The sequence below is a fragment of the Maniola jurtina genome, chromosome Z (assembly GCF_905333055.1).
Source record: "Maniola jurtina chromosome Z, ilManJurt1.1, whole genome shotgun sequence".
Classification (NCBI taxonomy): domain Eukaryota; kingdom Metazoa; phylum Arthropoda; class Insecta; order Lepidoptera; family Nymphalidae; genus Maniola; species Maniola jurtina.
The window spans coordinates 17,027,597-17,041,869 of record NC_060058.1 but is presented as its reverse complement, the minus strand read 5'-3'; the positions used below and the strand labels follow the sequence as shown (position 1 = coordinate 17,041,869).

The window sequence follows — 14,273 nt, the reverse complement described above, 5'->3', positions numbered from 1 at the left end:
TTATTTAGATAAAACATCAGTCTCAAAAAATTAAGTAATTAACGTTTACATTTTTTTACAGTAAGTATTAAGAGGGCTCTCTCCGTCACTCGTTTCCACTCGTTTCATACAATCGTAGTTCCAATTTCATTTGAATATTAAGCAACCTAAGTCCATGAAATTTTGCAGACATATTCTAAAAACTAATATCTATGTCTGTGGTTTTTCAGATTTCTGTTAAAATATTCGGTTTCAAAGTTACGCGGTCTTAAAATTTTCATACAAATCTTGGAGCCCCTGTAATTTTAAAACTACATATTTTTAGAAAAATCTAAAACACCACAGACACAGATATTAGTTTCTAGAATATGTCTGCAAAGTTTCATGGACTTTGCTTGCTTAATATTCAAATGAAATTGGAACTACGATTGTATGAAACGAGTGGAAACGAGTGACGGAGAGAGCCCTGTTAATAACACAATGAAACTTTTGTTCAATTTTTTTGATATAAAAATTACATCACCAAACTTTATTTACTCATTTTAATAAAATGAATGTTATTGAAATTTATATATTGAGCAATTTCGTTAAATACATTTTTTAATTTAACTATTATAGTTTGGATAAAACATTTCTTGTAAATTCTTAACTTAGGTAATTTCAAAGTTTATGATTTGTAAAAAAAGATCTCTTTGCAAAGTAATATTCGTTATGTTATTGAGTTAAAACCAAATTTATAATTTATTATGGTCGTCCAAAAATAGAAACAAGAATATAATTTCCAAAACATCTGCTGATAATATTACGTGCCCTAATCTTAATTCATACTTGCAATTTGCAATATCTTATACAAAAACCCGTACCTATCAAATAAGGACGAATTATAAAACAATTCATCATAAATAAAGAAAAAATCTTTTTTTTTTTTTCAAATTCGTAATATCAGGTTTACGTTACGAATATGAAAAAAATTGTAAAATTAAAATAATTTTAGCAACACTTCATGTAAACTGGAAACTAAGATCACTAGAACTAGAGTATTTAATTTTTCTTAACGTTACACATAATATTTGTTTTATTATACTTAGGTATAACTTAATTACATATTTTCTTCACAGCGCTAAGTTTTTTTTATTTAGGTACACATTTTATAACTACGTTACATTAAACACTCATTGTGTGAGTACTAAGATAATTAATTGTTATTATAAAGAATTAAACAGATAAATATATATTTTGTCATAATCCATTCTATTATACTTAACCTAGACATGTATAATAAATATTAGACATGCAAAAGTGTGTCTCTCTAATGTTATCTTTTCACGACTTGTGGTTAATTTGTGAGGTAAAACATACAGCGTGAAATTTTAATGATTGTTTTCTCGTATCAGAACATAAAATTTAAAAAAAACAGAAAAATAAAAACGTTTTCATTTTGAATTCTTAATACTTAATCGATAAAGTAACACACATGATACACCTCATCTCATTCATCAAAATCGGCCCGGTAGTTTAGGCGCTACGGTGGAACACACAGAATTTGGATACAAACATACACACACACATACATTCATACATAGACTGCTAAAACCATAACCCATCTGCAGGCTTTGCCGCAGGCATGTAAAAAGTTGTCCATCCACTAAATAAAGTGAGGCTGAAAAGAACACGTTACTTGACGATTGTTGAGTTTCCATTTGTAGTAGGTATGACGAAAAAGAGGAATACTGTGTATATCGGACGCGACGTGGTTTCTTAAAATTACAAACTTGGCGTGGGTTGAGTAATAAATGTGTTGATAATAATACCGGTGACCATAATAATATCTGATATACGTACTAATTTGAACTGATAGTAAATATATTATTTTACAAAACTAGATCTCAAACGTGTATGAATATATATATCTTATAACTATAGTATAATATCAATATTTACAGTTCATCTCGTTAATAATACCTATGATCTTTACGTTATTTTTACATTCATATTCCGTCGTTAAACTAATTATTATCTCAATAGAATGATCAATTAAGCTAGAAACAATTAAATTTACAGTTGGTACTATTGAGAAGTAACTGTAGCATACTACATATTATATATGTATAGCTTGTCTAATTTGAAATGACACACCCCACTCCCGCTATTTACGCACTCAAGCTTTAAAATACGGATGCAATACACATAAAAATGCCATTGTAATTGGTCATTCAGTTGTCGACTCGATGCGTTGTTGTCGGATTTGTTGGCCAACAAAATATACAGGGCTTATCTGGCAAAGAACATGAGATAGAACTATTTATTAAAAAATTTGATATTGACATCTTATGCCTCATTGAGCATTGGCTCAAAAGTTATCAGTTAATAGTAAATTTAAAACATTATCAATTGTCAAGTGCGTTCTCTAGAAAGAACGCTATACGCGGAGGGTCTTTAATATTAACCCGCAACAATAGCAATTATAAAGAACGGAAAGACATTGTTAATCTTTCATTGGAACGCACTATTGAGCTGTCCTGTGTTGAGCTGGAGCGCTATATTGTCGTCTGCGTGTACCGACCCCCCTCAGGTGACTTTGTTCTGTTTGAGGACGTTATGGAAGAGGCCTTGAGGCGGATATGTAGGTCATCAAAAAAGATATTAGTTTGTGGAGACTTCAATATTGATATTTTGCTTCACACTTCTTTTATTGATAGATTACTCAATTTATTTAAAAGCTTTAATTTACAGAAAATTTTCAATGAACCAACACGGATAACTGCAAATTCAGCCACTTGTATAGATAACATTTTCTGTGACTCTAAGATTGTCGCAAAAGCCATCATGACGAGTCTAAGATCCGATCACTGTGGACAAATGATATCTGTTCCCAGTGATAATCAAGACATTAGACAAAGTTAATAAAGTATAGGCCAGTAACCACTAAAAACGTAAAGCAGTTCAAACAAAAGGTTGACTGAAAAGACAGACAAAAGACTGCTTTACCTAAACTTGACTTTACTCAGGGTGGTCCGGATGAACACTATAATGCTTTTTTTGATCTAATAAACTCTCAATTCAATTCTACCTTTAAAATTGTAGAAAAAAAACTGTTTAAAAATCTTAAATTTAGTGACTGGGCTACTGTTGGCATCTATAAAAGTAGAAATAAGTTGTTCGAATTGTATGCAGAAAAACAATATAACTATACTCCCACATTTGTTGAGTATGTAAAAAATTATTCAAAATTATTCAAAAAGGTTTGCATACAATCAAAGTCACTCTGCATAAAGCAAAAAATAATTAATTCTGATAATAAAATTAAAGCAGCTTGGGATATCATCACGGATGAAACTGGAAAACAAAAAGTGCATACTAAAAAATTGGAGCTAAAAATTAATAACCGTTTTATTGACTCCAATATTGAAATTGCAAATACTTTTGAGAATTTTTTCCAGAACATTCCAGTCATCACTACTAGTTCCCTTAGCTCTTCACCAACAGAAGCCTATGATCTTCTCAGGGCCAATGTCACTGAATGCGGTGTGTTGTTTAGGTTTGAATACGTTACTCCATATGACATTGTTAAAGTGTTCAAATCTTTACAAAGCAAAAAAAACGGAGATCTGTGGGGAATATCAGTAAAAATAATTAACAATATTATTGATATTATTGCGCCATATCTAGCCATAATTTTTAATGAGTCTGTGGATACAGGCGCTTTTCCAGATCTCATGAAATGTAGTAAATTGATACCTCTTTTTAAATCGGGTAGCAAAAGTGACCCAAACAATTACAGGCCAATTTCAATTTTGCCAACACTGAGCAAGATATTTGAGAAAATCATGCTCAACCAACTACTTCAGCATTTCAATTTGAATAAGCTACTCCATTCTGAACAGTATGGCTTCACTAAAGGTCGATCAACAACCGACGCGGCCGCAATGGTGTTAAAGCATATATCAATGCGTGTGAGGGGTCTCAGAATGCCATTGGTATTTTCTGTGATTTATCCAAGGCATTTGATTGCGTTGAGCACGAGACTCTTTTAGTTAAATTGAGCCACTATGGAATCAAAGACACTGCGCTTGGTCTCATTGCGTCCTATCTTAGTGATCGTATTCAAACAGTATGTGTGAATGATGTGAAGTCATCTGGATCAGCCTCACTAATGGGTGTTCCTCAAGGCTCTATTCTAGGTCCTTTCATGTTCTTAGTATACATAAACGATTTACCATATGTAGTCCAAAATACTTGCGATATCGTACTATTTGCTGACGATACGTCCTTGATTTTTAAAGTCGATAGAAATAAGGACAATTTTGACGATGTAAATGGTGCCATATCTCAGGTAACTCACTGGTTTACTGTAAATAATCTACTTTTAAATGCAAAAAAAACTAAGTGTATTGAATTCACACTGCCCAATACCAAGAACACAAGTAACATTAATTTAATGATAAATAATGATATTTTGAAAATAGAAGAGACTACTACATTTTTGGGGATAACCTTAGATGCGAAGCTGCAATGGGGCACCCATATATCAACTCTTGCTGGCAAACTAAGCTCTGCTGCTTACGCGGTTGGAAAGATTCGACAATTAACTGACGTGGAGACCGTAAAGATAGTATATTTTGCTTATTTTCATACTATTATGTCTTATGGAATCTTAATATGGGGTAGAGCGGCAGATATTGGATAATTTTTGTAAGACAAAATATTCTTAGTTACAAGAGAGTTGGCGATCTACACAACAGGCTGACTAGACACCGTAACAGGCTTGCGACTCCTACGCTCCGCCTCAGGAAGGTCCAAAAGTCATTTGTGGGAATGGGTATAATCTTTTATAACTAAATTCCTCAGCCAATTTTGGACTTGCCTTTACACAGGTTCAAAAAATCTATTAAAAATATGCTCCTGAGAAAAGCATATTATACTATCGAAGATTATGTAAATGATAAAAAAGCGTGGATTTGACCTGCATTTCGCTCCAGCAATGCGCAGGACTTCAATTGCTTTTATACATGGCATAATATTGTATATCAAATCTTTGAAAAGAGCAACCGCCGAGTTTCTTGCTGGTTCTTCTCGGTAGGAAAGGCATTCCGAACCAGTGGTAGATGCTTTTGACGATTCAAAAGAACTTGTAAAAGTCTAATTGAATAAAAATATTTTGAATTTGAATTTGAATTGAATTTAACCAGTCATAAATGATCTGAACGAGCGCGAGAGATGACGTCTTGTTTCATACAATGCGCCAGCGCTGCTCCATACAGTGGTCTGATTTGTCACGCGACTAGTCGACTATAAATCCTAGTTCACGGAATAGTCGACGCTCCCACACAGGTGGAGTATTGTTATTGATATATAGATTCTCATTTTGAACTTCAAATATCAAATTATGTTAGTATGGAAAGTTTTAGGGAGCGCGCTAAGGTTAATTCTCTTAATAGTAAGACGTAATAATTAGGAGTTGTGTGATTAACTCGGATAAAAGCGTTTTTCACGAATCTTCCTTCTTTCACTAGCAGCAAACCTAGTGCTAGCTTTTGATTTAGTGTAATAATGTCTGTATTGGGTTGATTGACGATAGTAAAATTATCATACCATGTTCCCGTAGTTTTTGTACAAATATCAACTTAGCTGGGACCTGAGTTCTACAGTGTGAAATTTTACTGATTATTTTCCCCCTGTAAAATGAAAGTGACCCACTTCCCCTATTCTAATATAAATACTTAGTAAACTACCGAGTAATAAATAGAATAAGACAATCATATAAACTTTTTACCAGTCACAATAATATTCTTTTCCATTTCGCATTGCCAACTCGAAACCGCGGCAAAACTGAACTGTCAAGACGACAGATCATAGAGTAGGTAGATCTTGATTCTATCAATGCGAGCCAAATTGAATTGCGTTCTATATCAGTGAAATATCAACTTCACCCTAGGGTCTACGTAAAACCCCAATAGTCAGCTAACGTAAAGTTAAATTGAAATGATTATGTCTTGGTAGTCAATTTATAAAAATATTAGAATCAGATATTCGCAAGTTTACTCATTTATTCAAAACAAAAACATATTCATTTTTAGGGTTCTGTACTTCAAAAGGAAAATCGGAACCCTTATAGGATCACTTTGTTATCTGTCTGTCTGTCTGTCAAGAAACCTATAGGGTACTTCCCGTTGTCCTAGATTCTAGAATCATGAAATTTGGTAAGTAGGTAGGTAGGTCTTATAGCACATATACAGGAATAAGTCTGAAAACCGCGAATTTGTGGTTACGTCATTAAAAAAAAAATTAAATGTGTTTCAATTTTCAAAGTAAGATAACTATACCAAGTGGGGTATCATATGAAAGGGCTTTACTTGTACATTCTAAAACAGATTTTTATTTATTTTTATGCATTTAGTTTTTGATTTATCGTGCAAAATGTCGGAAAATTACCCGAGTACGGAACCCTCAGCGCGCGAGTCTGACTCGCAATTGGCCAGTTTTTTAAGATTCAAGTCTAGTTTCGATAACAACTGTGGGCAAGTCGTTCTGCGGTAAAACAACCATTAAAATTTCACGCTGCATAAAATTGCCATCGTTTGCGCACGAATTCATTTTGCTATTTATTGTGCACGAATGCATTTTGTACTAACAAACTTGATACTTGTTCAATTAAAAAGCAAGGCCGCTCACATGAAATTTACACCACACACTTTTCTGTAAGAATAGCCCCTATTCACACGGCAATAACAACGCACGTTCTTTTGCAGGTACGTTGCATAAACTGAGTATAGAAGTGATTAAGCCCCGTCATAAAATAAAGAATTAAAAAAAAAGAAAAAAAAGAGTATAGAACCGTTCCCACGATTAAAACTGTGTACGTTTTCTTGCAGTACGTACAACGTGTAAAGGTTCTATAATATAGTTGATATATGCGCCACTACGTATTCGGTAAGATTTATTTGTCCAAAAAAAAATGTGCGGTTGAAATGCTTCGTGAGAACGGTATCTCAAGTTACAAACTGCAGATATATGCAAATTCCTTCTCATTCTGAGAAACCCGTGCTCATTAGTGGGCCAGCAATGGGCCGCTCATGGTTTGATATGCGAATTAGGGTACGTTTCATTTTGAGTTGAGTGGATAAGACATGAAAATTCTTAATAATCTGTTTAGTATTCCTGCGTATATCAAGTCTACTTCGCTCGTCTATGCTTTAGTGGAAATGGACTCTAAGCCCTAACTCGCACGAGCGTTAAAAAAGCGTTGCGTTAAAACCCGGCGTTGCGCTGCACATACAAAGTGCGCGTTAAAAAAGCATTGACGTGTGAACAGATACTTGGGAATACGTGTGAACAGATACTATTTGAAACCCTTGGGAGTTCTATTTGAACCCCTTTTTTAACGGACGTTAAAAAAGTTCTCGTGCGAATGAGGCCTTAAGATAGCATGGTATTTCGTTTTTTTAATAAGACTAGTAAGTCTCTCCACCTTACTATTAACAGGTAACTAGAGATAGAATCATCATTTATCAGGGCCCTATTGGCACGAGTTATTACACCTACTCATTATATTTCTATGGACCACTTGATAAAAAGAGGCACTAATTTTATGAAACGGATTGTAGTTTATAGCACTTAATTTTAAATTGTCTGTTATATGTGCAATGTGATGTGTTTGAACATTTTGAATAATGCTCGAAATTGACACACAATATGATAAATAGTCACCAAGCAACCTATAGTTTAGTAAATACCATTTGCAATAATTTTTTGTAATCTAAACACTGATGGATGATGATGCTATTATAATAATTATACCTATTTACAATTAGACTTGCAACCATTCTCTGCCGGCCATTATTCATAATGCCACATCAAATAACATCTAACTTTACAGTTCTTTTGAGCAACTGAAATGAGTGGAAACATAATAGCAAAACTTGTACAGGGTAAAATGAAAGTGACCCACTTCCCCTATTCTAATATATCTGGTGAACTGCCTAGGCTCTACGTTATACTCCAATAGTCATCTACAGTAAAGTTACAAGTATGACTTAAGTATCGAGTTATACTAGTTAAGTCTTTGCTTTAATAGAATTACAAAAAAAAACATAACATACAATTATTCAATGAACTACTATATAACATTATTAAGAAATCATAGCTACTCGTGCGTACTTGGAAACTTACTCAATTTACGAGAAAATTTGATATCGTAGTTTCAGGACTGTACAACTGTAGATTTAATACTAATATCTACCATAATATAGATTGACTTATATTTGAACCCTTTAAAATATAACGTGACGAACCTCGTTCGTGACATATTTTTTTAATGTTTTTTAATTCCCTAATTCCTTGTGCTAGGGATCATTTGCAAATAGCAAGATTTAAATACATTTATAAAAAGCACTCGAGTGAATACTCAGTCGTGGTTCGATGCTTAGGTACCCCTGTTAGGTGTCATCAATGCACGCAACGAATCAAAACCGAATTTAGTTTTCTTCGCCGAGCAACACCAGGTCATCTGCGACCACGTCCGACACGTGCAGGTATATGATCCAGTACATCAGGTTGAAACAGACGAAGCAGACCGGAAACACGATACGAGAATACTTGTCGATGTCCGATGGCGTCGTGCCCAGGATTTTGGTGATGCCCTGCAAAATGTTCGAACTTGACGTTTACAATTAAATGAATGCAACAAAATTTGGAACGTGCAGCAATACATTCGCTTAGGATATTCGCCGAGACATTCGCAATGCTGGAGTTTTGCAATGCATAAGTACATAATACCGAAAAAGATACAATCGCAAAGAAACAACTGTAGGAACGTATACAAACCTTTGATGCTTGGATTAGGTGTGGTGCTACAGCTTCTTCACCCTCAGGCGGCGGGGCCGGGGCAGCCGGTGGCGCTGCGTGGGCCGGCAGCACTGTGTGCGCTGGTATCGCCGTATGTGCTGGAAGAGCCGCGTGTGCCGGGAGGGTAACGTGGGCCGGGAGCGCTGCGTGTGCAGGCAAGGCCGGGTGAGCGGGATGGGCTGAGTGGATCGAGTGAGGAAGGGATTGCATAGAGGCCGAAGGTCCGCCACGTCCGTTGATACTGTTGTCCAAAGGGCCACCCTTCGAGTACACTTTCTGGTCGTGGACCTTGAATCGCACTTCCTGTGTGTGAGGATTGTAAGACTTAATTATAGGTAGAATCAACAGTTCACAGAAACATGAAAGGTCAAAGTTGGAGTTAGTATTGAACTCACCGATGATCGACTCGGCGGCGCAGGCCTGGTCAGGGTGCTGGTGCGAGGTGGAGGCAGAGGCTCAGGAACTGAAGGCCCGGGAACACCGTCGATTTGCATTTTCTTCTCGGCAGCCATTTTTTGAACGGCAGTGAACCGTTGTTTGCGCATCTGAATCCTTTTCGCCATGTAGCCCACGGTCGCGTACTCTGCAGAGAAGACAACATTTAGGAAATAATCCCCAGTCAACAACGCGTAGCTAAAATTATCAATTTAAGTATTGCAACGTACGAATACGCAATATATAATATGCAGTTTAAATTTTGAATAAAATATAATTTGTGAAACTACAAAAAATATGCAACATAAAATGTTCATGTGCTCGTACGTTGCATATTGCATAATCTCATCCAGAAAGACGCATCGCATCACACCACTGAGTAACATACCATCAAATGTAACAGTGCGTTAATTCGAGTCAAAAATTGTAATCTTAAATAAACTTTTAACACTATTAGTTTGCATAGTAATTACAAAATAAATCATCGAAAAATTTATGGAAATTTTTATAATTACGTAATAATATGCAAATTCGATATCTTTTGTTACCTAGTAGACTAGCGAAGACCATAACGAAGCAGGTGCCCAGATAGACATCAATTGACTTGACATACGAGATTTTCGGGAGAGCAGCATTGGTCGAAGACATTAGCGTAGTCATGGTCAAGACGGTGGTGACGCCGAGCGACACCCTGGCGGGCGTAGCGTTCCGGTTCAGCCAGAAGGAGACCCAAGAGATGATCACGATCAGCCCAGACGGAATGTAAATCTGAATGAGATAGTAGCCCATCGAGCGTACGAACTGAATTTCACATGCCAGTCGCGAATAGTTTCCTGCAAAACAATTCACTTTTAGTAACTACTCATTCAACTGTAGGATTTCTATGATGCATAAAGAAATGAAAAGTAATGAACTCAGAATGACGCAGCATCTGAGCTGGTATTTAAGAAGATCAAAATGATCGCGATCAAGCTATAGACATGCAGAGGGAAACAGAAGTACGAGGTTTGCAAGTGTGGTTCATACCTGTCGTGAGCGAGATCTCCATGGCTCGCTGGCGATGGCCGAGCACCTTGAACTGCGGGAGCGACACCTCGCTCGACACTCCGACAGAGTTGGGCCCCTCGTTCCATTTGTATCGGATGTCCCGCATGGTGTAGCCGACTGTACCATGCAGAGATATGGAACGATAAAATAAACGCCCATCGCACTGGGTTTTTTTTTCAATACAACCGTAACATAATGGATGACTGAGACTACCAAAGCTAGTGTGTTACGACGTAAGGACGAGTAGCGTCGTACAACGAAAAAGTTTCAGTTTATCTACAAAATGAAAGCCCCATGAGTTTGCACACGGACAGTGCTTTATCCACTTTTACGGTATCCGTGTAAACGGTACGGTGTATACTGTATATCGTGTTATTTATACAAGGTCAGTCGAAAAGGGGATCCTTATTTTTACCTGAAAGAGGATCATTGTACTCCCTATTAAAAACAATAGGATCAAGCCTCAAATTGCGGATAAAAATCTTCTGATCCACACATATTTTGATCTTTGATATAATCAATGAATAATGATATCAGTGACTTACTGACATATCTATCAACTCATAGACTCAACTCAAACTACTGGACAGATCGGGCTGAAATGCGGCATATGCGGATAGCTATTATGACAGACATTCGCAGTTCGCTTAGAACATGCTTAGAAAATATTTTTGGAAATTCAACCCTTAAGGAGGTAAAATAGGGGATTGAAATTTGTGGACTCCACGCGGACTAAATCGCGGGAATAAGGTAGTTTTATTACTTATATAATATATAAAAAAGTAGATACATTACATAGGGTAGAGCGGGGCTAGTTGAGCATAGGGACAAGTTGAGCAATCGAAATATCTCGCAAACTATTCACCGTACGCATAGACATCTTATGGCGGAAAGAAGGGGTCGCGGGAGGGGTAATCACCACGCTATCTATCGCCAGTGGCGACTCGACGAGCGAGTGAAGCATGAGTGCGTTTTGTTTATTTTGTGACCAAAAAGTAATAACGTCGTTTATCGCAAGTTTTCGTCTGTATCAGTCAATTGTTATCTGTTTTCAATAAGGTAAGTGTTAATCTTCCAGAGAACTGTTGTACTTTTGATATGTAGAGAGGTATAATCCTTACAATTTTTTTATAACCTCACTTTTGTTTTAAAATTCCGGGTTGGGGTTAGTTGAGCTATAGTTGCTCAACTTACCCCACGACTCAAACAACTAAAGTACCTAATGAATGTTTTATTTTTTGTTAGGATGCGAACTTACAAGAGGAAGACTTCAAGATGTTTATACACTACTGAAGATTTAAAAATTGCTGCAAAGGCTGTCAACGATGTCAATAAGATTATATAAGCTTACTTTCATTTTATCAATTGCAACAGTGACAATGACCATTAAGTTCCAAAGATCAAATTATTATTTTTTGAATATATTAGCTATATGGCTAATAATATAAATATTTTAGTCTGATTTTAAACAAAGAGACTGAATTTAATGCTGAAGTTACCTTTAGGATACGTTAATGTTTTGTTGATGCTAGTTTTGTTTAATTATTCAAAGAAAATTGCTTTAAATTTTGTTGTTCTGTCACTAAAAGACTATAAATAAAGAGCTGATTGGTAGACACATATTTTACTTCACCTCTAGTCAACATTGAACCCATGGTTTGGTTAGACATTCTTAGTGCTCAACTTGCCCCATACCCTTGCTCAACTTACCTCACCTATGGGGCATTACCATTTAAACAGCTGTAGCTCTCAAATTCAACTTGTTACAAAAAAATTACTATGGACACTTTTGCTAAGGAGTAAATTACTAATCCATCAAGCCGCACAACAACCCATTGAGACTTATTTATCATTGAGGAGCTATATCCGCTTAGGTGAAAAATGGCTCAACTAGCCCTGCCCTACCCTACGTGCCTAAAATAAAGAAAAAAAATCGGTCATATTAATTGTAACTAAGTGTTTTGTGCGTTCCATATCTTCTGTTCTGCTCATCAGCGAGAACTAATTTTAAACACCATTTACTAAAATATGGATGTACCTAATATAATTATGGATTCTAAGGTATAACATCATTGAAAGATAAATAATTTGGCATTTTTGTATAGAGCATTTTATCATGATCATAGTAGAGTGACGGATCTGTACTTTGTAAGACTTTACAATATTATAGCCATTAAAAATCATTCCAGAAATTTTTATTTTGTCAATTTTTATATAAGAAAGCAATAAAAATTCACATTCATATCCGATAAAAAATGCTTTAAAATACTAGATTTTTTTTTCATGAAATATGTTGGATCTTTTGCCTGTATATGGATAGGTAGTTATATTAAGTTGTACTAACTTGTATTTACTTTGGTAAATGACAAGTCGGCGTCTACGCAAGACAGTGGCGCCACCAATATACAAATCACTTGCCTTGCGGGTGTGAACGAAGTAGGAGCTCGCATTTGTGTTCCTATCACTTCCCAAGGATCCACGTGGAAAGTTTCCTAAAGGATTAAACAAGTCAAAGGATTCTCTGCCTACATTTTGAGTGTGTGCTTACCAGCTCAAGTGCGCCGTGCGTGACAAGAGGGACGGAGCATATGCTAAAGAAGATATAAGATTAGTACAGTACTTACCTATCTATTTGGGCAAGAGATTTCGTCATATTTCCTAACAATTATACAATCCACGAAGTAATAATAATAATAACCAGTGCAACATTCAAATTGCGTGCAAAAATCACACGAAATGGTTTGCGATACAGATTGTAGCAAAAAGTAATTTAGTTTTTTTTTAAAGGACACTGATTATGAAGATTACTTTGTCGCAATTCAAGGGTTGGTTCCATAATTAAATTTGCTTACAATGATGGGTAGATACCGTGACTTTTTTGGGTTTGGAACCTCTTTTCCGAATGACCTTGCGCAGTCTTTTTCCAAGCAAAGAGCAAAGAGCGAAATTTGAATCTTAAAACTAATAGAAGCAAAACTTAAGTTAGGTACATAATTTATGTGAAAATCTACTTACAGCTTTCGATTTCGATGTTGCATAGCTGTCGATCCATTGGAAAATATTGCAGGTCCATTGGGCAAGATGCGGTGATAGTTAATCTATAACAAACAGCGTCCTTACAAATGTTATCAAGTAAGTATATTAACTGATCAATTAACATCTATGTAAGGTCATAGCCAGGAATTGATTTCGAAGGGATTTTATCAGGGCTCTCAGGGATAACTCTTTCAATAAAAAAAAAAAAACCTATATGAATTAATAAAAATAGCGAAACTGAAAGTGTTTGTAATTTTTGTTCCTGGTTTTAAGTTCCCCCGGGATTTCAGATTCTAAATCCACGCGGGCGAAGCTGCGGGCATCAGCTAGTTTATAATATAATTGAGTTCTGGAACCTTACTTGGAATTGTGCGTTTATCGTCAAATATCAAATTATACTTTAAACTTAATAATTTATATAATAATTATACCTTATACTGCGAGTGATAGAGCCAGAATGATGAATGCGTATGAACTCATTGCTCGTCGTGGCGATGTGGAAATAAGACTGCTTCTCGTTCACGAAGAACGTATCGGGCACCTGTGCATATTGCGCCATGTTACTATCACAGCCACAAAACAAAGCAAACAATGTAAACATACAGAACATACAAAGAATGTAAACATAAAGAACATACAAAGAATGTAAACATACAGAACATACAAAGAATGTAAACATAAAGAACATACAAAGAATGTAAACATACAGAACATACAAAGAAGGAGGAACTAGAATACAAAAGACGCAACTTTAGGATTAGGAAAAGTTAAAGAGATTGAACTGCAGGTGAAGTAACTACGAGCATTAAGAAGGGTCTCTCCGTCACTCGCTCTATACGTACGTAGTTCGTCTCTCATTGGAATACTAACCAATCAAACTCAATGGAATTTTGTAGAAAACGTTCCGGGAACTAATATCAGCTATGCCTGTA

The 14,273-nt window shown here is 35.8% G+C and overlaps 1 protein-coding gene across 1 annotated transcript in view; it reads right to left on the bottom strand.

Moving 5' to 3' along the window:
• Positions 1–7,295: 7,295 nt before the first annotated feature.
• LOC123880614 (gamma-aminobutyric acid receptor subunit beta-like) overlaps positions 7,296–14,273 on the bottom strand; it is a 64,559-nt gene continuing 57,581 nt past the window's right edge. Inside the window, exons 5-11 of the mRNA XM_045928814.1 lie at positions 13,773–13,882; positions 13,321–13,403; positions 10,285–10,422; positions 9,807–10,091; positions 9,219–9,406; positions 8,803–9,147; positions 7,296–8,618 (exon numbers count right to left, since the gene is read on the bottom strand). Of these exons, the coding sequence (XP_045784770.1) occupies positions 8,454–8,618; positions 8,803–9,147; positions 9,219–9,406; positions 9,807–10,091; positions 10,285–10,422; positions 13,321–13,403; positions 13,773–13,882 (1,314 nt within the window). The 3' untranslated portion in view covers positions 7,296–8,453. The remainder of the gene's footprint in view (positions 8,619–8,802; positions 9,148–9,218; positions 9,407–9,806; positions 10,092–10,284; positions 10,423–13,320; positions 13,404–13,772; positions 13,883–14,273) is intronic.